This window comes from Panthera leo, chromosome B4, assembly GCF_018350215.1.
Source record: "Panthera leo isolate Ple1 chromosome B4, P.leo_Ple1_pat1.1, whole genome shotgun sequence".
Classification (NCBI taxonomy): domain Eukaryota; kingdom Metazoa; phylum Chordata; class Mammalia; order Carnivora; family Felidae; genus Panthera; species Panthera leo.
The window spans coordinates 34,696,514-34,720,650 of NC_056685.1; the positions used below are offsets into that span (position 1 = coordinate 34,696,514).

General features: G+C 46.1%; 1 protein-coding gene across 1 annotated transcript in view; it reads right to left on the bottom strand.

Annotated features, from left to right (window-relative positions):
- The window catches only part of CACNA1C (calcium voltage-gated channel subunit alpha1 C), a 657,848-nt gene that overhangs the window by 35,746 nt on the left and 597,965 nt on the right, over positions 1 to 24,137 (bottom strand). The window contains exons 33-36 of the mRNA XM_042945417.1: positions 11,545 to 11,577; positions 8,108 to 8,236; positions 5,803 to 5,868; positions 4,144 to 4,235 (exon numbers count right to left, since the gene is read on the bottom strand). Of these exons, the coding sequence (XP_042801351.1) occupies positions 4,144 to 4,235; positions 5,803 to 5,868; positions 8,108 to 8,236; positions 11,545 to 11,577 (320 nt within the window). The remainder of the gene's footprint in view (positions 1 to 4,143; positions 4,236 to 5,802; positions 5,869 to 8,107; positions 8,237 to 11,544; positions 11,578 to 24,137) is intronic.

Sequence of the window (24,137 nt, forward strand, 5' to 3'; positions counted from 1 at the left end):
TTTCCTTCGTTTTGTGGAATTGCTAAGGTTTTACTTGCTGATTTTTGCCCCCTCTAGTGATTTGGAATGTACACATTTCCATTTCTGTTTTTCTGGTGGTTGACCTTCAAATATTTAACATATATATTTACACACTTTCCCCTGGCTGTGCATAGGGTTGAATAGCATCTTTTCCTCTCTACAACAAGAGAAGAATGTCAGCACACTTTCATGTTTCTTATTCTTCTACCACTTCATTCTTCTGACTTTGTTGAGATAATTTTAAGGTTTTTACTTGCAAATTGCTATTGAGGTTTTGGACATTTTCCCTTAACAGTTATTATTTCTTATTTAAAAATTTATTACAAAAATTTTCAACCATATACAAAAGTAGAAATTATAAAGAAACCCCAGGTACCCATCACCCAATCTTAACAACCATCAATATTTTGCTGTGTGTGTTTCATATATCTCCCCCAAATTACCCTTCTCCCCTTTTCGCTGGAATATTTTATTTTATATTATTTTATTTTATTCTTTTGTATTTTGGATTCTCACCTTTTAAAAAAATTGAAGTAGTTGACACAGTGTTAACATTAGTTTCAGGTGCACAACACAGTGATTCAACAAGTCTATATGCTCTGCTCACTGCAAGTGTAGCCACCATCTGTCACCATACAACACTATTATGGTACCACTGACTATATTCCCTATACGGCACCTTTTATCTCTGTGATGGAATAGTTTAAAGCAAATCCCAAACTTCATGTAATATCATTATATCAACCCTAAATACTTCAATATGCATCTAAAAAATAAAATGATAACTTTATGTAACCACAATATAATTATTACACTTAAAAATGAATAATTCTTTAATAACTAATACCTCCCTTAACAACTATTTAGATTTAATATAAGGTTTATAATTTCTTTGTTCATAACTCATAACTATAAACTTCATGGCTTCTTTACTAATATTACTCTGTTCATTCTATTTGTTAGATTAATTTTTCATTCTGTGGAAGTGCATCCTTGTGTAGTTGTTTCAGAGAAGGTTCATGTGAGGGAGTAAACTTTCTGGGTTCTTATGCTTTTGGAATCTATTTTGCTTTGTTACAGTGCTAATTAGGCTGCATTATAGGAGTCTAGGTCCAAAAGTACATTTTCTTCATAATATTGAATATATTATTCTTTTGTCTTCTAGTATGTACTTTTGCTAATACCAAGTATAATGAAAATTGGTATTTTTTCAATTTTAACTTGTTTTATTTTTTATTTTTTTAAATTTACATCCAAATTAGTTAGCATATAGCGCAACAATGATTTCAGGAGTAGATTCCTTAGTGCCCCTTACCCATTTAGCCCATCCCCCCTCCCACTACCCCTCCAGCAACCCTGTTTGTTCTCCATATTTATGAGTCTCTTCTGTTTTGTCCCCTCCCTGTTTTTATATTATTTTTGTTTCACTTCCCTTATGTTCATCTGTTTTATCTCTTAAAGTCCTCATATGAGTGAAGTCATATGATTTTTGTCTTTCTCTGACTGACTAATTTCACTTAGCATAATACCGTCTAGTTCCATCCACGTAGCTGCAAATGGCAAGATTTCATTCTTTTTGATTGACAATACTCCATTGTATACATATACCACATCTTCTTTATCCATTCATCCATCGATGGACATTTGGGCTCTTTCCATATTTTGGCTATTGTTGATAGCGCTGCTATAAACATGGGGGCGCATGTGTCCCTTCGAAACAGCACACCTGTATCCCGTGGATAAATGCCTAGTAGTGCAATTGCTGGGTCGTAGGGTAGTTCTATTTTTAGTTTTTTGAGGAAGCTCCATACTGTTTTCCAGAGTGGCTGCACCAGCTTGCATTCCCAGGAATACTTTTGAAAGTATTTTTTTTCTTTAGGAAGCTTTAAGGATATTTTCTTTATTCTTGGTATTCTAAAACTTCATCATAATGTGTCTAAGGGACTTTTTGACAAACTTATTCTGCATTTAGTAGGCCATTTCAATCTGAAGGCTCAGATCTTTATATGAAATTTTCTTTGATAATTCCTTCATTTCCTTCTCTCCATTCCTTCTGTCTTTTCTAGCTGAATTTGTATTAGAAAGATGGGATTTTCAGTTCTACCCTCCATGTGTTAATTTTTATTTTATATTTTCAATTTTTTTGTCCCTTTGGCTGTGTACTAAGAGAATCCTGGTTTGACCTTTCAGCTCAGTACCTCATTCTTTAGCTGTGCCCATTTTCTGAATATTTCAACAACTGTATGTTTTTTTGAGTTCTTTCTTTAATTTGTTCTTATTAATAATGACTTCTCTGGGTTGCCTGGGTGGCTCAGTCACTTAAGCATCTGACTCTTGGTTTTGGCTCAGGTCATTATCTCACAGTTCGTGGGACTGAGCCCAGAGCTGTCAGCACAGAGCCTGCTTCGGATTCTCTTTCTCTCTCTTTCCTAGCCCCTCCCCTGCTCTCTCTCTCTCAAAATAAATGAACTTAAAAGAAAACACTTCTCCTCCTCCTTCTTAATTTAACAGATGTAATATGCTCTGCAATCTCTCTAAAGATATGAATTATATTTATTTTCAAATCTTTTAGCTTCATATATTCTTTTTCCTCCTCATGTGTTCATTCATCTGCTAATTGAGTATGGTGCCTTTCTTTATTGATACTAGTTTCCCCCCAGTACTTTGGTATTATTATTGACTGTTATTTGTGCTTGAGAACCCAGTTCACAACTCTGTGGATCAAATTTTCTTTAGAGAGACTCTTTGGAGATCATGGAAGAAAGAGAAGATGTGCTGTCAGGTGAGGTGGGAAGGTAGCATCTCTGAGGGTGGAGTTCCTTGGGGGGACCTGTTCTACTTCTCAGACCCCAAAGCCCAGGGGTGTGATGTTCAGTGCTGCTGCTTTCAGCTTGTGAGCATTAGCAAATGCTCTCCAAATACAGGTCCTTGAGGAGCTGGCCTGGTCATGGTCTCTCCTGTGCTGTGCACCTGTGGATCCAGGAAGTGCTCTCACTTTTTTCACAAGCCACACATTGTTGGGAAGGTGTTTTCTTCAGATCTTGTTCCTTTGTCAATTGAACCCCATCTGATTTCTTCCATTTAGAAATTCCTCAACATTCCTGGTTCAGTAACAGCACTCTTTCATGTCCCCCCCCCCCCAACCTTAGTATTGTTATGGGTTTATTCTTTTAAGAAATATCTTCCGTCATCAAGGGCTTTAGGACAGGAGGGGAGATAGACCCATGTGCTCAGTCTTATATCTGTGTTCAGCTCTGATATTTAAATATGGCACAGGCTTAAGTGTTTTGATTTAATACATTTTGAGCAATGATACTTGGGCTTGGGTGTGGGGAAAGGATTTGATAGAACTTGGTGAAAGTGATGCTGTCTGATAGATCTCTGGATCTTCTGGAAAGGGACCCCAGGGAATGGTAGAGAGCTCACTGCCTCTCCCAGGGCCATAATATGTAGAATATATTATCTGGAATGGACTTTAGAAGTCGTCTGGTCCAGGGGATGGGGTAAATCATTCTCATCTGCCAGCCCTGGTCTAGATAGGGGCCCCAGAGTTCCAGGCTGTGAGGAACAGGAAACTGAGAAGGACCAAAGAGGTCATTAGGAGTCAGATGAGGAAGAAGTACGTTGCAGCATAGACTCACTCACTCAGGAGCAGGCTGAGAAACACTCTTTTCTGCAGCTAGGCCTGAGGTGGTGGCCTTCCAAGAGGGGTGAAGGCTCATGGCTGGCTAAAATGAGGAGGAGACTAAGTGCATGAGGACATAATAACCCACTACAGCAAATGACACTGACATTGGTATAGCTGTACTTGTTTGCAAGGGAGCTGAGACTCAGAGAAGTTAGGTGTCTTACACAGCGAATGTGTCACAATCTTGGCTTAAAGCCTGTTTGGCTTCCAAACCACGGTTCTTTCAGTATTAGACTTGTGACGACCTAGTGCTTTTGGGTGGTTACTAGCCAGTGACCAGTGGGCAGCTCAGTGGAAAGTATTGCAAATAACAATGAAACAACAGATTTCTCTCCCTGCACAGTCCCCTGGAAGAGTTCCCTCTCATTCTGCATCCAGACCATAGGGCTGCATCATGTAGGTGTGTTTGTATGCATCTGTCCTCAGAGACTCACCTGAAGAGAAGGAGCACAGCTTGGGGGAAGGTCTGAAAGTTGTTGTTCCGGTTGATCTCTGTGGTGTCATTCAGGGCAATTTTCCCAAACACCTAAGCAGGGGGAGAGGAGAGTAAGTCAGTGCATGGTGGACACTCATTGTTCATTGATCTCTTTAGGGGTCACAGCTGACTGTGGGTCAATCCAGCCCATAGTTGAACTGAGTCCCCTGACATGACCTGGCAGGGCCTCATGGAGGCAGGCACCTGCTGACCTATCCAGCCCCTGATCTCCATCCACTACACTGGGCAGGTGTAAGAGGAAAAGTACCCATGGGCCTTCCTGTGGGCCACTGGGAGCTGGGCTAAGAGCAGGTGGAAGCTGCAACCAGCACCCTGCTTTGTGTAGGGACAGAGGGTTCATTGGTCTTCTTCCCCTCCTCCTCCTCCTTCTGGCTGCAGATTCTTGAGAATATATATTTTTTCTCTTTCAAAAAACTTTATTGAGGAATAATTAACAAAGATAATTGTATCTATTTAAAATGTACAATGTGGTGGTAATTTGATGTACAATGCAATGTAGAATCGTTACCAAGACCAAGATAATTAACACATCCATCACCTCACACAGTTAACACAGGTAACTTTTTTTTTTTTTTTTTTTTTTGGTGTGGTGAGAATGCCTAGGATCTTCTTGCAGCCACTTGCAAGTGTCTAGCGCTGTGGTATTGATTACAGTCACTGCTAGGCCCTCAAGACTTACGCTTCTGGCCTCCTTTTCTTTGCCATTTCAGCCCAGATGCCCAAACACTCTTCCAAATTCAGTTCTTGGATTTCAGAGCAGTCTGGACTTGGGCAAGCTTAATTTATCCATGAAATTAGGGGCCTCCTTATTTTTATGACCATTTAAAGATATGACTATCCTAGAAGCTGCCACCGTTGGTGAGGGTTAAGGTAGCTCTTCTCATCTCAAAAGATTTCGGCCTAGGAAACTTGAGGTCTTTCTGCAAGGAATAAGTAGGAGAATCTTCCTTAGGGAGCTGCTGAGGAAAAGCTCCCTGCCAATGTGAGTGCTAGGCTGTGGGAGCTCTCTGGAGCCTTGAGGAGAGGCCAGCTGGAGAATGCCACAGAGTGTGAGGGCACCTGTGAGGGGGCCCTTGAAACTGCTGCGTGTTTGATGGGGATAGCTTGCCCACCTGACTCCCTTCTTCCCTCCTCCTTCTTTGTTCCTTCACTCTTCCATTCCCTCTCTCCCTCCCTCTCAGTCATGAGCTTCTCCGTAATGATGCTGGGGTTGGGGGCTAGTTCTCAGGCCGGCAAACCTGGGCAAAAGGAGGGGTGCTGTCTGACACACCCTTCGTGTTGTTTCTTGGAAGGGCTGTCTCTACAGAGGCCCCTGGTGTTAATCTTGGAGTGTTTTTCCCTACCTGAGAGCAGAGGCCAGGCCTGGGGTGCAGGAGAGAGAAGTTGTGTACTGCACTTGGCCATTCATCCTCCTATCTATAAGGCTGCCATTTGAAAGGATGTTCTAATTCTTGTGACTTTCTTGTCTCAGAGGTGGAAGCATAGGGAGGGACAGTCGGAGCAAGAGGGAGGTAGGAGGGAGGAGGTGTCCGGAAAGTGGGGCTGGGAGCTGGGAAGAGAAAGTAGAAGCGGAGGAGCAGCAGGAGAGCTGTCCTACCTGCATCCCGATCACTGCGTAGATGAAGAACAGCATCACTATCAGAAGGGCCACATAGGGCAAAGCCTGGAAGGAAGCACAGGATACAGGGCGTGAGACCAGTAGGGAGATGGCTGGCCAGATCCCTTCCCAGGGGGCACTGTGGCCTGGTTTTGGGAGGTGGCATTTCCCAGGGCCCCACAGAAGTTCAGCGTATGGGGGAAGGTCTGAACCATGGCATTGACCTCCCATTTTCCCTTGGTTTCAATTGCCTGAGAAGCAGTGAGTGTGGTGTACTGAGAAAATCAGGCTGCAGAGTAAGGGAAATTGTATGATACTGCTTTAATAAAAACTATCAAGAATGAGCGGACATCCTCCAATTAGGCTCTGTACAGCAAGGAGAAAGCCATGGAGGATACACACCAAGTTTTCCTGGGGAGGCATGGGGTAGAGGCTGGTTACACCCTTCCTTTATGTAGCATGATGATCTAGTTGTAATAAAAACAATTACTAAGGAAAATAAAAGAAAGATCATGGGTTCAAATCCTATTTCTACCACTTTCTAGCCATAGGAGCTGGGCTATATTACTTAACCTCTCAGAGCCTCAGTTTCCTCTTCTGAAGAATGAGAAGAATGAAGAATTACCTCTCAGGGGTTTTGTGGAGTTTAAATGATTTAAGGTTTATAAAATGCTTAGTGTAATGCCTTCCACATTGTTGGGTCCCATATATTTTATTCACTCAATGTATTATTGCCTGGCAGCTCAGACAACTTCATTTTCCAGAGTCTCTGCTGCTTCTCCCGGGGAGAGTGGGAGAGAGCCCTGGGGCTCAGGGCTGACTCTGGAATCCAGGAGATTCCAAGAATTTGGGAAATGCCTTGCCAGGTGCTCACACACCACTAGATGGCATTGCAAGATCACACGAATGCTTTTTCTGCCAGGTCAGAGCTCCTGATCCACGTTCAAGCCACACAGCCCTGTCTGTTGCCTTTTCCTTGCCCAGAGAAATGTGTATGGCCTGTATAATCATCATAGCTGTGGGACCCTAGGGGTGCACCCACCGACAGGGCCAGCCACCAGTCCTGCTCTCACCGGAACCCTCAGATCCCAGGGAGTGGGCAGGGCATGGCACAGGTTGGGGGGAAGTGGGCTGGGGGTGGCAGGGAGGGCAGCTGCAGGCCATCATTAAGTGGGGAGCCAGCCTGGGGCTGGTGGGTGGACAGCTGGCTCTGAGGAGTGCAGCAAGGCTGATCCAGTCAAGGATCTCGGATGATGATTCCTAGAGCAGGAGGCTGCCTGGAAGGGTGTTTATTTATGCCTTTGGGATAGAATTCCAAAGCGAGGCAGGCACCTGTCTGGAGAGCACTTTCCTCTGACTGCATCTTCTGTTACGGGCACGTTCAGATCAGGGATCCACTCCCATGCCCATCCCTGGGCTCAGACTGGCCATAGCATGGGACAAGGAAGGAATCCTTCAGTGCTTGGAAGCCTGACAGTGGTGCTTCCATGGGCAGGGAGAAGCTGCCTTTGGTGCTGGGCTAAGGAAGCATGGCAGCACTTGCAGGGGCCCTACACTGTCATCTTCAAGAAATTCCAGTGGCCTTACAGAGTCTGCTGCTCTTTAACTTCAGACTTACATAACCAGTTGGCCAGGGGCGACCATTATTCTGCTTTCACAGATGGAAAATAAAGGCTGAGAAAAGAGAATTGATCCTATAGTTAGGCAACCCTGTGCCCCTGGGAGAGGACTGTCTCTCCTTGAGTGGAGTGACACTGGGGTCCTGGAGAATTTGGCTAAGTCCACAAACAGGTATGGACAGCAGACACCGCAGAAATGCCTACTGGGAGGCAGGTAACAGCCAGATCCTAAAAATGTCAAAAGTGGGAGGGCCATTGAGGTTATCAGATCATCTGGGCCCATGTTTTTCAAATTTTTTCCACCATAAAACCTCTTTGTGCAGTAAATTCTTGTGGAAAAATACATAGATGAGAGAAGAAAGCAGAACCACTCAGCCTCCCCCTTGGCTCCCAGCCTTCTCTGCTCTGACTTTGGGGAAGTCTGGGGCTCCAAGAGCTTGCTTTTGAAAACCACAAATCCAGCCCAATGACCTTATTATAGACAGGAGGAAATCAAGGGCAGAGCTGGCGAGCAGCAGTGTGAGCCCCACACTGGACCCCTAGGGGTGCTCTTTCCTGTGTAGCATCACCTCGCCTCCCACGCAGGGAGCCCAGGAGGAGATGGGCAGAGACCCTTGTGCAGCCCCACCTTTGGGGAGCTGAAGAGGCTCTTCTCCTTGCAGCCCGCTTAGGGTGGAGGTGGCTACCTGGAAGGACTTGATGAAGGTCCACAGCAGGGTCCGGATGCCCTCCCCACGGCTTAGCAGCTTGACCAGGCGCATGACCCGGAAGAGGCGGAAGAAGGTGATGGAGATGCGGGAGTTCTCCTCTGCGTTCTGGAATCCATCGGCAATAGGAGGTGGTAGTTAACACAGCAACAAAGAGGGGAGGGGCAAGAACGAGGTGGGCCCTGCTCTGAGCAACACAGCCCTTGGTTGGGGTGGAGGCAGGCAGGGAAGGGTTAGCTGCACTAGATTCTCTCCACTGGGTCACAGATGGGAGACCAGCTGCTCACCTTTTCCAGGTAGACAACTCAGGCCTGAGGTCTCTGCAGAGCCAAGTTGTGCCCAGGCCCCTGAGCCCATAACCCTATCTGTTCTCCTCTTTTGCCTTTTAGTCCTAATTCTTAACCCCCTAGGTGGAGTAACAGAAGATTCCATAAGGAACTTCCATATGCTTTGAAATCTCCTAGGCTGAGAGCTAGCTGTCTTGGGTGCATCCTGCCTCTGCTGAATGCTGAGGAAGCTGCCCAGCCTCTTTTTTGTCTGGCTTGGCTGGGGGACGTGCATCCGGAGCGGGATGTGGTTCTGTGCAAGGTGGTTGGGCGGGTCAGGTCATGGCCTCCATCCCAGACCCTGAATGATTGTACTGGGGGTCTTGGTGGGCCGGGTGGGCTGACAGCAAACAGGATTGGAGTGCGTTGCCCACTGCAGGATCTTGTGCCCTGGCAGCTCGGGGTTCCAGAGCTCCTGTTGTGCTACCTCTTCCCACATGGCTACAGGGAAGGTAGGAATAGGGTTGCTGCTCAGTGCTCAGTGCTCTGATGGTGACTGTTTCCCAGCCCTTGCCTCCCCTTGGGCTCTGAAGCTGTTCTACTCCCCTCTGCCCTGGGGCTTCTAAGAGGCCCTAACCCTCTCCAGGCTGTAGGAGACCCTAGAAGGGGTGGGGGGCACAGGCAGGGTGAGGTGGGGGGGGTAGTCCCTCAAAGTGAGCCTTAAAGTCCACGCCCCCATATGAGAGGACCAAGGGGCTCTGCTTAGGGCAGATCATCTCCTCAGGGGAGTTCTGAAGCTTGAGGGCAAGGGGAAGGTGAAGAAGGACAGAATCCAGGCCAAGGCAAGTGGAAGCAGGAATATGGTGCGGCTGGGGGTCTGCTGGCTAGCAGGGCGAGCCTGTTGGACCTGGAGGGGCCTGGGGCTGGGGCACGTGCCTGCCCAGGGCTCAAGGGCAATACAGACTGCCCTGTCACACTCTGCCTCCAGACCTAAGAACAACATGGACTGATCCCTGGCCCTCTTTTTGCCCACACCGGCCAGAGAGCCAGTGGTGGCAGCCCCTTGGGAGCCACTTGCCTGTTCCCCAGAGCTAGTGCAGCTCACCCAACCCTGTTAGCACCAGGAGAGAATGGACCTTTGGGCTTCCTGTTACTGTTCCTGTCCTGTGCCTCCCTCAAGGGAGGAGGAGTCTGCAGTCATTGGATCTGTGTCTGCCCTCCCCATTCTTGATTCACCTTTCTGCTTTCTTTTTAGTCCTTTCCAGGCCAGATCCTGACAACATCCACACCTTGTCTGCACCCCTGAAAATCCTATTAGCACAAATGCCCTTTGTTCTAATCCCATGGTCTGCTGTCACTGACATGGCTGGTGGTTCCCGAGGCCACCCATCCTACTACTCCTGTTCAGCATGGGAGACCCACGAGGGTGGCAAAAACCTCAGAGGCAGCAGCTTACGTGTCGGCACACCCTCACTCTGCCCTGGGAAGGCTGCACAGAAACCATGTCTGAAGGGTCTCTCCTAGTTGTCTGCCTCTCCAGACAGGGGAGGAGTCACACTCTTTCTTCTATTTTCAAACCACAGCTGCCTCAGGTCCTGTCAGTGGGCCTGTTCCCCTTAGGCAGGGTGACCTGTGGGCATCTGGGGGCCTGCTCATGGGCTATCGCAGGACTCAGGATGGGACTCTTCATCCTGCCCCTGGGTCCTTACCCTGCCTGTATATTTTGAAGTCTTTGATGCCCTTAATCTCCGCATTTCTATCACCCATGTATCTACTTGAAATTCTATTTTCTCTCCTTAAAAGGAGGTTGTGTTCCCCCAGAGGAGAAGGCAGAGGAGGCTTGGGGTTTTATAACTCAGCTGTCAGTTCCACTATGTTCGGGAAAGGAGAAAAAAGAAGAAAGAACAAGCTTACACGGGGAACTTCAGCTCTGAGTGTCAAGAGTTTGAGAAGCTGGTGCTACAGGGGCATCTGGATCCAATAAGTTAAAAAATAAAAGTCAAGCTTGCAGTTTGAATTCCATGCTGGGTTCACCACCCTCCCCGGTCTCCACAAGTAGCTATAGTTTCCTAACACTCTAGAAGGAGGAGAAGCACATTTCCATGTAGACACAAAAACGTCCTCTAAGAAGCCAAATGACACTGCTGGGAAGAAGCAGACCCCAGTGGCTGCCTCTGTGAAGTAGGGTACAACATCCAGTCTCAGCCTTTCCCTGGCAGCCTTCCAGCCAGCCTGGGATGGGCTGTGTTAGGAGACACCACCGACCGGCCCAATCTTGCCCCCATTCTGCTGACTTTCAGGGAATTGACCTACTCACTCGTCCTTTTAAAAACTCACACTTGGCTCAGTTTTAAAACATGTGATGGCAGCTTTTTGGAGAAGGTTGCTCCAAGGAGGCTTCAAGGTCACACCCAGTGGTATCTGTCACTTTAGGCAAAGTGAATCATAGACTCCTACATCAGGAGTGTTCCAATCAAACTACTGAGTTCGTTTTTCTGCTTGCAGCCCGCTGTAGAAAAGTGGGGATAGCCTAATTTTAATGAACTTCAGCAATTTAGAAAAATTCATGGGTATATTTGTTGGAGTGGTTGGATATTCAGCCACACTGTCAGTAATAAATTCCACCTTACACATTTTACTGTGGCCTTAAATACTGAGCACACAGGAGGCCAGATGTTACAGACACTGGATGATTAGTGGGAAGTCATCATCTGACTTTCTGTTATCCTTCTCTTTCCTCTTTTCTCTGGAGGCCCTTACCATGGTGCTTATGGGTGCTCTGCACAAATTTCCCACATCAGATTAAGGCTAGAGACTCAGCCAGTGGAGTCCTCAGAATGTTTAACAGGAAATGGCCCTTGGGTCCAATTCTCTCCCGGTGGCTCATTAGATGGTCAAGATCACAGTGAATTATCACCCAGAGAAAAGCTCAGGGAGGGAAAAGAACACCATTACACAAACAGCACTTCATGGCTCACACACGACCAGGCAGGAGAGGGCAGGACAGACACGACATGGTGGCTACATGCAACGGCAACAGGAGCGAGGCTGGGCTCCGAGAGACTCTGGGGACCGGGGTGGGGAGTGATGGTGGGGGTGTTAGAGGAGGGTCACAGAAGCTAACAGCGTGGTCAGGAGGGTCGGTCTTACCATAAAGGGAGAGCATTGGGTATGTTCAGCTGGCTTTAAAGAAAGGCAGATAGAGATAAGCTGTAATGAGTCTCCAACGAAGATGCCTGGTATTCTAGGTCTCGGCTAACACAGGAGCAACACCGTGGCAGGGGAGGGCAAAAGGAAACAAGTGAAAGAAATACAAAGCATAGGCTGGGCAGGTTCTGGGACATCACTGTGAGTGGACTCTGCATAGGTGTGTCTCACATCTAGTGAGGACCCAAAGGCATTTTCTATTCAGGACCATTTCTGGGCACACATTAAATAATTCACACCCGTGGCAAATGAGTTCTTCCAAATTTTGTGCAGGAAGGTTTTGTTTTGTTTTTTGAAATGAGCTATGTCTCCTAAGATAACCTTTATGCACTTAACTTACCCTGGGTGTTGCCAGCTGAAGGAGAAAGGCCTTGGTTATGCTTAGTGCACATCCCTGCCCAAACATACTTGAGCAGAGGAGTTCAAGGGCAATGGTCCTTCAAGTTTAGGGGAAAACTGAATTTTAGTTATCACTGAGGAGGATCTAAAGAGGTGGTCCTCAACGCCCCTGTAGTGGGGGCTTGTTCTCAAGCTTAGGTTCAGGCGGGAGTTGGTCTTGCTTAGCTCCCAGTCTATAGGTGTAGAGCCTTGGCCATAATGAATGTTTTTTACATTTTGAAGACTTGCACACAATTTAGGATATTATTATTAACCCTCAAAAAAGCTGTTCTTATGGGTCTGACTGCTGAGTTCATTTTAGGGGAGGAGCTGAGGAAATTGGCCATTGGTGAGTATCCCATTGCAACCCCCAGTTCCTTGAGCTTGTATCCAGGAAGATGCCCCTACTCTTTGGGCCCCAGCACACAGAGCTAAGCCCCTGATGGATCCTGACCATCTGAGCTGTTAAGTTAACTCTTTCTAGAAGGTCATGACTTTGCTTTTACCCTCCACTTTCAGATGGTTGCTCTTGTGTTTCTGTTTTTAAGGTACAAACAAGGAAACATGTAATGGAATTTTTGAAGGATGGAAATGTGCACAACTAGACATTTACTTGCAGACTGAAAATACTTCTTTGGTAACAGATTTCTCAGCAAATTCCTTTTTTTTTTCCTATAGCAAATTGTTAAGATGTCCTTTTTTAGGAATGGTGGAGAGAAAGGGTGAGGCAAGGGAAAAGAAGGGAAGGGACACCTCTCTAGTCATTTACAGAGTGCATTCTAGATCTTGCTTTCTGCTTCATGAGGAATACCAGCTGCCAGGTCAGTTGACAGGCCTGGAGGCTGTGGGGTCACTAGAATTTAGCTAGCAGGATGAGATACAACATAGAAACAGACACACACAGACACTGACAGACAGACAGACACACACACACACACACACACACACAGAAGTAATTTCAAGCTGCTTGAGTGCTTGTGTTCCTGTGTTAATGGATAAGAAGTTCTGTGTTTCTAGACCTATAATGGGGAAGGGAGTGTGAGTCAGACACAGGTAAATCTACACTACATGTAATGCCAGGGCATTAGATAGAGTTCCCATAGGAGGCATGAGCCATTGTTCTCCTCTTGGATCCACCCTGAAAACCACCAAAGCTTCCATTACTCCTAAGATCCCTGAGAAAACCTTAAGCATCTTCTGGGTCAATCCTATCCTGAACAGGACCAGAATGGAGACAATTTAGAGAACATATCTGGGTGATGTGGCCCTAATGAGTTAACCCCCAGCCATGAAAAATTTTAACCATTTTTCTTACTTCTTAAACATTCAGAATCTCACATGTGGGATTTTAAAATGTATTAACTGTGTGTTTCCTTGTTGCTTTTTAGCTTTTCACAGCTCTCATTGAATGAAGATCTCATGTATTTAAGTCATATTTTACTTCAAGATTTAGCTTTGAGTATGTTCTAATCACCTTTATTGTATCTTATTATTTTAAAAATATGTATTAACTTAATAATACTTATGATACACCTCTATAATAGGGGGTAAGAAGAAGTCAGGAGGAGCAATGAGGGAAGAAGGGAAAGGAAGGATGGGGCTCTCTGGGACTCCTATGTTGGGTCCCCAGCCCAGGTAATGATAGCTCTCCTAAGGGTCTCACTTTGGGAGAATCTGAAGACTCATTTTAATTTGGAGATTATTTTTTTTCTTGGGTGTTAAGCTATGCTATTCAGAGGGCACTTTCGATCTGCTGGAGTGGTGTTTGTCAATGTCTCATATAAGCCTATTCTTATTTGAAGAACTATGTTTTTAAGATCCAGGGTCTCAAAAAAAAACTAACCACTCATAATAAGAAAGCAATCATTGGGTGATTTCTAAGTGGAAATAGGAAGAAGCTTGAGATACAGCCCTCGCCCTCACAGAGCCCACAGTACACTGACATAGTGCCAACCCCCTAAGGACATTTCCTAGATGATCTTGTGTAGTCATTCCAGTCTTTGGTACCCTTGCTTGGCTGTAAGTGGAATCTCTTGGTGAGCTAGAAGGGGAGATTGGACCCACTGGGTTTGGGCACCTGCACCTCTAGCCCAGAGCCATGTTTGTGCTGTTTGCCACTCTGTGATTCCCTGGTATACTGCCCTGAAAGGTCACCTAGCAATAGTTCTACTTTTTGAACTAAATTTGGAATTGTTTGAAGGCCTGGAGTACTTATGCCATTCGTCTTTGACCCTTTGCCAGATCTGCTCCCAGTTCCCCTGAGTTAGCTTAGAGTTTATCCATCTGTGGTTTTCCTGGGGAGGAAAAGGTGGAAAGACTCTGAAGACTTATGCCCCATGAGCCTGGAGACCCTTCTACAGTGAGCCAACAGAGCTGCTTATCTATTCTGAACATTGTGGCTGAGTTTTCCAGTGGCATTTTGTCCAGTAATGGTAGGCACTCAGCAGCCAATTATTTAATCTTTGTTTTCTAATGGTCTGGTAATTTTCAAGGGTTTAAAAGATATTGGTCAATTAACTTAATTTGTTCATACAATTGGTAGAAATGAAATAAGGTTATTATTCAATTGGTGAGGCAGAGGTGGAATATTTTCATAAAGAATCCTGGCTAGTGGTTCCAGCTAACAGGCTAAGGGCAAATAGAAAGGAAACTCATGTACCTTGTTTAGTGTATTTATGCAGATTACCTAGGTTTTGTATACCTGGCAATGATGATATGAGTGGCACTGGACAGCAAATAGGAGCTATTTTCTGGAAAACTGTCTTTCTGAATCAAGCTCAGGATCAAATTAGAAGTTATCACCTCAGTGGATGAAGTCTTGGTTCTGGAATGTCTTCCCTGCTCCTTTTCACTGGGGTACCATCTTTAGACCATGCATGCATAGGATACTGAAGAGTGAAACTCAGGGAATACCAGAGGCTGATAAGGAGAGGATTCTCCTAGATGGAGATTTTTCCAAAAGGATGAAGGGGAGAATCAGTGGAACGTGTCTCCCAATTGTTAACATTACATAGTCAGTCTCTCTGAAGAACTAAAAGGTTGTTGAAAATACCTCTTAGCCATATAAAAGGGGAGTGTTTGGGGTGCCTGGGTGGCTCAGTCGGTTGGGCGACCGACTTCGGCTCAGGTCATGATCTCACAGTCCGTGAGTTCGAGCCCCGCATCGGGCTCTGTGCTGACAGCTCGGAGCCTGGAGCCTGTTTCAGATTCTGTGTCTCCCTCTCTCTCTGACCCTCCCCCGTTCATGCTCTGTCTCTCTATGTCTCAAAAATAAATAAACGTCAAATAAAAAAAAATTTTAAAAGGGGAGTGTTTCTTTTCTCAACACAGCAAGGAGGTGAGGACTACTAGGGATTAGAAGCTGGGCAGTAGATATCTAGGCTGGAGTACCCAATAAAGCTGTATTCCAGGATATTTTCTCGAGATCAGGCCATTACAGAATGAAATCTTGCCATTTGCAGCAACGTGGATGGAGTCATTACAGAGCATTTTAAAGAGATAAGCCCCTGCTGCACTTTTCTGGACATGCTGACTTTGAAAGGTGCAGATTACTTTCTGATTCCCTCCAGGGAAGGTTGGCTCTTGGCTAAGTCATGAACAGGCCCCACAGAAGAGGAATGCACCATCCCAGTGGCCGCCATTGAGACAATGGTTATAATATCAGTTGCTAAAATTTTACATTCCTCTGAAACATGAGTCAAAAGCAATGTCACAGGAGCATGTGAGTCAGAACTGTTGCTTTTTTTTTTTTTTTTTTTTTTTTAAGTATCTCTTGTCCAGAGCTTAGGGAGTGGATCTAATATAAGTTCCATTTCAGACCACCTGAAAGTCTGGGTCCAGCTGGCACCCTCCCTACCTCCCAAGCTATGCTCTCTGCTTCTCTCTATTCACTGTCTCTAATCTCATCTTAATTTGATCTGCAAGACAGGATAGCTGGTTCAGTTGTAAGAGAGTCATGGGATGGTGGAAGGCAGAGGGATTGAGGTTTTGTTGGTGACACTCTAGTTAATCTAAGTTGGGAAGACAATCATCAGGTTGGTACAGGCAGAGATGACTGGAAATGGCAGGAGTCAGGGGCCTCTAGAGATATTTGACACCACCTTCACAGTCAGGAGCCAGCAAATGTAGGTTAAGGCAGAAGAGTCTTCATTATCCTTTTTATCTCCTCTTTCAACCAGGAACTAAAGTGTGGCCCTGCAGATGTGGAGGTGGGAGATGCTAAAACTTAGAGCCACCAGAGATGGCAGCAAGGAAGGGAATTTTAAGGAGACCAAAGTAAAATATGTTTTAAACTGTAACCCCTCTGAAGTTGAAGAGCTTCTTTGCTAGGGAGATGTAAAGTTTAAATAAGCACAAGTCAACTGGGATATATAGAAGCTGAGGGTAGCTGTCAATGGCTTTAAGATTTAAGGGAAAATGAAGGAAATATGGGTTGTTGCAAGCAGTTCTTAAGCAGAATTTCCATTTTGGTTTGTGGAGGAGGTCTTTGGTCTTTAGAGATGGATCTGTGGAGGAGGGGTGCTAGGAAAAGGAAGAAGGGGTAATGACAAGGGAGGCAGAAACACTGGACAGAAAAGGGCAGGGAAAAATGAAAGGAAGCTCAAATATGAGGCAGTGGAGAGTGGAAAGAGCAGCCCCCCTTTCCCCCTTGTCCACCTCCACCATGTTGGAAACCTCCTGGCTTGTATCTGTTTCCCATTGTAAAATTCTAGTCAGAAGGAGAAGGGCCCTTCTTGAATCTTTGTGGTTACAGACACACAGTTGAAATGCCCCTTCAGGACTTCCTTTAAGGGATTCTTTGGAGAGGTACAGAGCATGGGGGTTGTTGGTTCCTGGCTCATTCTTGCTCTTCCTGTCTCTGTGTGCTAGGTTGCTGAGAGTGGACAGCTGTGACCCCTGTATCATTAGCTGCACAGTGGCTAGCTCATGTGGCTGGAAGCAGCTAAAGCCTCAGGAGTCATTGTATTATTCACCTGCAGCCTGATGGCTCCCCAGGTGCTATTACCTGCCAATAATTCATGCTAAACAAGACTAATTAAATTGTCAAGATAGTTTTATCTTCCCTTGGGAAGGACAGTCACTATCCTTCACTCAAGTAACAAAAGAAACCCATAAAGAATAAATGAATGAAATCAGTTTGTCAGCAGTGCTAACAACATCAAAGAATTCTATATATGAGAGAAAGAGAGAGAGAGAGAGGAGAACACAAGCCCAGCAGGACAGAGAAAACGGGAGACAGAGAACAAGAGTATGACAGAGAGAAAAGGTGCACTAAATATGAAGAGAAAATGGTATAGACTATGCTTTGGGGGGCACTCATGGGCATTTTTGAACCTGCCTGAGGTATAGATCTCTCACATCCTCTGCTGGCTCATGGAATGTTCTAGATCCCTTTGCTTTAGAAACTTTCTGGCAACGACACCAACAGTAGCTTGCTAGCCTGTGGGAACTAATGTAAGAGACACTGGCAAGGCCCAGATGGTGGTCTGGCTAAACCAAGGGGTGTGTTGTGACAGCCTCCTTCCACTCTTCTATTTTAGGGGAAAGGAGAGGGCTGTGTGTGGACAGAAAAGACGAGAATAGGGACAGAAAGGAAAGGAAAGAAAATTAGAGGAAAAGAGAAAGTGAAGGCGTCTTGGTCAGAAGGCAGAGGGAAACAGGAGCCTTGATGGGTTATAACTGCCAGAACACTCAGACTGTCCAACACAGGCTGAATGAAGAACCGAAACCAGGATTTCCATACAAAAGCAGGTTCCCATGGACTTCTTGAGTCAAGCCTGCAGGACACCTCAAGGCAACAGCTTTGGGAAAACTTGCATACCAGGCTGATTTATCAGGCCTGACTTTCTATCACATCTGCCCTCATGGTAGTCTGTGGTCCACTGTCTGCACAGCAAACCTCTCCTTACAGAGGCCCAGGGACTTTCAAAATGGCTCCTCATTGCCAACTAGACTGCTGATAGATGCACTGCTAAATCTCTTGAGGGCTAACTTTATTTCCAAGCAGAGTAGAAAACTGCCTTTGTAGAGCAACTGGAGGGTTGAGGGTGGGGAATATGTTTTTCACTCAGATGTCATGTTCCTCAAAGTTTTATATTAGACACACTAGATTTCCAATTTTTAAGTTGAGCATTACTATCTTCTCTAAAGAGAACGGTAACGTTACTTTTCAGAAGGTAGCTTACTGAGTCACTACCATCTTAGTATGAATTAGTATATTGGAAACAGGATACTTTGGTCACATTAGTTTTGTATTGGTGCTGGGGGCGGTGCTGCAAGTGGGAAGAAGCTGGAAGGGAGATCCATGAGCAATAGAAGAAGGGATCCAGCAAAGGGAAATAGAGGTGTACAGAGATGTCAAGGATCAAGTCTGCCCCATCCAGTTTAGTCTGAGATCAATCTTGATTTAATCTACCTTAGAACCAGCTCTGGACTCACTGACCATTGTCATATAGACAAAGTCTGGTAATGCCACCAGCTGAGCCCCCTACACCAACACACCTGATTGGGAGTCAGGGGCCCGGTTGTGGGTTGGCCTTGCTATTAAAAAGTGGTGAGAATGAGCACGTTGTTTCCTGCCTCTGGCCCTCTGTGTCCTCATCTGAAACACTGGTATATCCCCAGGCTCTGCTGCACAGTAAATACTCCATGCACATGTGCGGAATATGTGGAGATGGGCTTGGGCCGAAGGTCTGCAAAGTCGTGTCCACTCTAACATTCTTGGACGAATCCACTGTCTGCCTCCACCCCTCATCATGGCTCTTGAGGGGCATCAGCCCTGTCCTTCTTGTGCCCATTCTGGCCCCTTCTCTGTTATGTTTGGGGGCAGAGAAAGGCAGACCAAGAGGGCCACCCCATGGAGGCACTGTGGGTTGAAGGATGGAGAGAGGATTGAAGCGTGTGTGTGGAGCTCTCTGACTCATCCTGGAGGGGGTGGATGTGCAGCACACTCTTTCTCTATGACTCAGGATGACTCCTTTCCCTGTCATTGCAGACCCTGAAACCAGAGCAGGAATCAAACTTGCTTTATTGTTTTTATGGGAAACCAGTAAGAGACAGTTATTTGTCCCGTGGGTCTGCGGTGGGAAGGTACCACTGGCTTCAGGAGACAGGGCAAGGAAGATTTGGGGCCAGCACCTAGAGGCTCCTGGGAGACATCCCTGGACACTCCCTGCAGTGGAGCCCCATCCCTCCCAGTCTTGTTGCCACATTCTCCCTAGTGTCCCCCCTTTCCCATTTCCTTCTCAAGCTGCAAGTGTCAAGTGAGCAAGGGTAGTGGGGGCTGATTTACACTTTGCCCTTTTCTCCTGAGCCCTATTAATCAGGCGCATCAGTCAGGAGTATGCAGACCACTATCTGTCTGAGCATTCTCAGGGCAGTCTTGGCTCCCTTGGTCCAGCACTGGCAGCATCAATAGGCACAGAAAAGTTAGGCTGGGCAGCTCTGTGCCAGGTCACGGTGCTGGCAATGCACTGCATGAGGACCTGTGAGTGGCAGGGGCCCCTTGAGATGCCCAGGCAGTCTGGTCCAGGGATTTAGCCAACGAAAGTGCAGGAGTCGATTCTCTAATGGAAATGGATTTGAGATCCCAGTCTTGCCACCCATTAGCCATGTGATTTTGGGCAAACTATTCATCCTGTGTGAAGCTCGGTTTCCTCCTATGGAGACGAAGTGCTCTGAGGAGTTAATCTGACCATGTGCATAATGTCTTTAACATAGCCTGGCAAATACTCCTCCAAGAGAAGCCATCATTTCCCTCTTCCTCCTCCTCTTTTCCTGTCTCCACCTCACTCCTAATCAGCTAAGATCACAACTAGTACCATTGTTAATTAACTTGCTTTTCCTGTTCTGGTCATTTCTGTGGACTAGCACTTTGGCACCTAAACAAATCCTCCAGATTGTCTTCCCTCTGAGCCCCCCCAGAAGCCAGCCTTCTTTCCCCTCACACAATCTCTGTCCTGCTCCTTTCCCAGAAGGTCCCTTTAGGGACTTCTCTCCAGAGAGTTTCCACGTGAGATCTGCCAAAGCCAAGTGAGCCAGTTCCCACAGGTCTTGGGAGCTTTATGAGGAGCGCCCCTCTCGAATCTGCAAGGTGATGAAGGGAAATAAAAATGCCTCAAAGTATATCAGAAAAAGCCCAGTTCAGAATCGTGCAATGTTAGATCCCTCAGGTTGAGACCATCTCAACCTGCCCACCTCACCACATGCATTCGAGGAACCCCAGAGAATGGGGTTAGTTGCTCTAAGTCACAGGGATTAATAGTGCCAGAGCTGAAAAGAGGACCCAGGCTTCTTAATTCACTATTTGGGAATGTTTCTCCATATCCACAGTGCGAAGATCCAGGCCCCTTAGCACTTTCTGTGGTGGAACAGTCTTTAAAATGCAGATTGGAAAAGAAGAGTGTTGGGCAAGGCTGTTGTCCCAGGCACCCAAGTTGATTCCAGTCTGGGATGTTAGGGAGCAGTTTTTGACGCTCCAGGGTCTTCCATGAATAATCACAGGGGTTACCTCTTTAGGTTTCCCTCTGGAAAATATAATTTCAGACCCAAGAAATAAAGTAGTCCCAGAGGGATGCGCTGTTGCACTCTGCCCTCACAGGGCACACAGAGGAAGGGGCCTTAGGCAGAGAACAAGGTTAACTCATCAGGGAGGAGAGGGGCAATGGCCGGTGCCTAGGGAACTCAGCAGAACTCAGCGGAATTAGACAAAGTGGGGACTCACGATCTGCCTCTAGTAACATCTGGTGTTTGTTCACAGGCATCTCCCAGAGAGAACAGAAATTCAACCACAGAGTGGCTGTGAGCACAGGGGTTTTGCCCTCTTCATGCCGGAGGCCCAAGCTCAGTCCTCGTCTTTCCTTTGCCTTTCTCCCTCTCTTGGTGCTCTTCACCACTGTTACAGCTTTGAATGGCATCTACATGCTGATGACTCCACGTCCTGACCCCAGACAGTGTGCCCAACTGTCTACCTGACATCTCCACTGATGTCCTCACGGAGCTCCTGTCTTCCTCATGCAAGCATGCTTCACCTGCTGTCTTTCCCAGTTGATACTGACTCCATCCTCCCACTGCTGAGGCCCAGCCCCAGTCATCCTGGATGCCTCTTTCTCCCACACCCACACCCAGTCTGTCAGGAGACACTGTTCTATTTTCAAAACAGGTTGAGAATCTGACCATTTTTTTTTACCACTTCTATTGCTACTGCTTTGTCGCCAACTACCATCACCTTCTACTTGGATTACTGTGTTTACCTTCTAAGTGGTGTTTGGGCTTCCACTCTCGACTCCTATAGACAGCAAGGTGGTCCTTTGGAAATGCAAGTCAGATCATGGACAGCTCTTCTCAAAGGCACTGGTGTCTTCCCTTCTTGCTCAGTGTAAAAGCCAAAATCTGGTCCCTGTACAATCCTCTCTTTCTTCTCCTCTGCTCAGTCTGCACCAGCCACAGGGGCTGCTCCTCCTGCCTGAAAGCTCCTCTCCCAGGTATCTGCATGGGTAACTCTGCACCTCCTTCACATATTTGCTTTCTTCAGATGTCCCCTCCTCAGTGAAGCCCATCTTTTTAAGACAGCACCTGCCTTCACTGTTCCCCAGCACCTCTGATCCCCCTCAGTTGGCACAGTTTTTTTCCAAAATACTTATCATTTGATACACTGTATGATGTTCCTATTTTCTGTACTTACAACACTGCTCATTGTCTGATAATTCCCCAACCCTAGAATGCCAGCTCAAGAGCAATGGGCTTTGTTTTGCCCACTGATGTATCCTAGGTGCCTAAAATAGTACCTGACACACAGAAGGTGAGACTATAAACACAGTGAAGTGAATGAATGATGGCTCCTGGGATTGGTGGAAAACCCATTTCCTGAGAGGATAAGGCACCATGGCCTGTGTAGTGAAGGCAAGGAGGAAAGAGACAGTATTTGTGGGGAGATGAATATAAATGTGGGGAGTATTTGACGGCATTTAGGATAAATACAGGATTCAGTGAGGGGACCAAGAGCTGATCTCTGTAGTTTTAAAAGAGTCAAAGATAATGAGTGACAGGTGAAAGCCCTTATGGATTCCTCTGAGGCTAAAAGTGTGGATTCCTGCCAAATAGAACATATGTCTGGGAAAGGATGTCTTGTGATGACGGTATGGCTAGAAAATTCCAGGAAGGCCTAGAGCAGCACCCAGGGAAACTGCCCTGGGTGCTGTGAACTTCCTCATGCCAGGGAGCGTCCAGACCCATAACCTGCCGACAACGTGAAGGCAGAACCGTGTGGTGGAGGGACCTACCTCTGAGACTACGCGTTATTGCTCATTGGTTTGTCATCCACAGCACTGAGCTCAGGGTCCTTCTAGGACCATGCTTGTGGAGGAGGCTTATGGAGGCCTGAGTTGTGGGCAGTGGTCAGTTACACGGTGCTTCCTTTCACCTGGCCGTAGCTGTCCAGCATGTTCCAGAGTCTAAGCATATCCAGGAAATAAGGGCCCTTGCAGTGTCTGTGGGTAGTAAGTTATACTTAGATATAACTGGTTGGAGATTGGGCCCTGCCAGCTACTCCAGTAGGGGTTTTGAAACAAATGTCATTTGCTTGGGTGCCATCATCTCTCCCACTCAGTGGTGCTTTACAGTTACATAGAGTTTTAAAATAGATGCTCTTATTTCAGCCTCAAAACACACTGCAGTAAATATCATCATATTCCTTTGACAGATGAGGAAACTAAGTCTTTGGGCATTTTGGTAACGTCTATAGGCAGAGCTTTTGACTTCACATCTGGCCCTCTCTTCCTCTCCCACACTGCCTTTGGGCTTTGGGTGATGTTACATTTATTCTCTTTGTTCAGAAGCCATTAATTGTGTGGTGTGGGTCTCTGGACATCTTCTCTTGCTCTCGCTTATACACATTGTCCCCGTTTGATCTCCAGACAACCCTTCAGTTGTCATTTGTATGACTTTTAACAAATTCCTCAATCTGGAGGAGTGAGAAGAATCTCAGTGCAGGGTGAAGGGAGGCTGGAGGAGTCAGAGGTACATCAGGACTCTCAGGTGGGATGACACATAGTTCCTAGTTTAGAAAATGGGAAAAATCCTTGTGTGGTTATTTAAAATATAAATTACGGAATGTCAGGGATGCCCGGCTGGCTCAGTCAGGAGAATGTGCAACTCTTGATCTCAGGGTTGTGAGTTCAAGCCCCACGTGGGGTGTAGAGATTACTTAAGTAAATAAAAAAGATGACTTAAAAAATAGGAATAGATTACACGATGTAAGAGCTGAACAAATCCTGGCTAGGGGGTTATGTGAGATGTGTGTGTTTGTTCAAGGCACCTTGGAGTGAAGAGATAGGTGCTCTAGCCCAGGGCACAGTGAACTGGCTACACCAAGAGGCCGAAATCCAGCTGTATGGCTCTGAAAGGCACTTAAATCTCTCCATCAGCATCTTTATGGTCAGCAAATTGGGAGTGATAATTCTTGCCTGTGAAATTCACAGGGCAGTTATGAGTTACCTGAGATAAATGCATAGGTGAATCATAAGTAGAAAACCATCATCTAAACATAAGGGTCTGCATGATGATTTCACGCTCCTTTCTTGCCCTGCACACTCCTTCTCTATCCCAATGTAGCCACTTTTTCTGTAGAAATTTTATACCCTAGCAAACTTATTTTGCTTTTTCATTTAAAAACACTTATAGTTTGGGAGAAACTATAATAAAATAAAATAAAATAATAAAATAAATATAAAAATAAAAAATAAAATAAATAAAAAAATAAAAAATAAAAATAAAATAAAAAAGTGTTTTTCATTTAAAAACACTTATAGTTTGGGAGAAAATGGCAGGTTGAGTGATGTAGGCCTTGCCAACAGTGAGAATCACAAAGGTACCCCCTGGGGCTGCAATGAGTCCTCCCTGCATCCAGGAGAGCTCTCAGTCTCTTGGCATAGATTCTTACAGAGCTGCATTACTGTGTTGAAGACAAACCCCTCTGAAGGCAGGGCTGCTCTTTCTTTTCTATTTCTCTCTCTGCCTGCTCCATCAGTTGAGAGCACCGTAAGGCACAGGCTCCAAGCACAAAGGTGCTGGCCTTTAGACATGCATGGGTGACTCATGGACCTGATTAGCACCTGAGATTTGGGGCTCATCTAGCCTGAAAGTCCTAAAGTGTGCTCAGG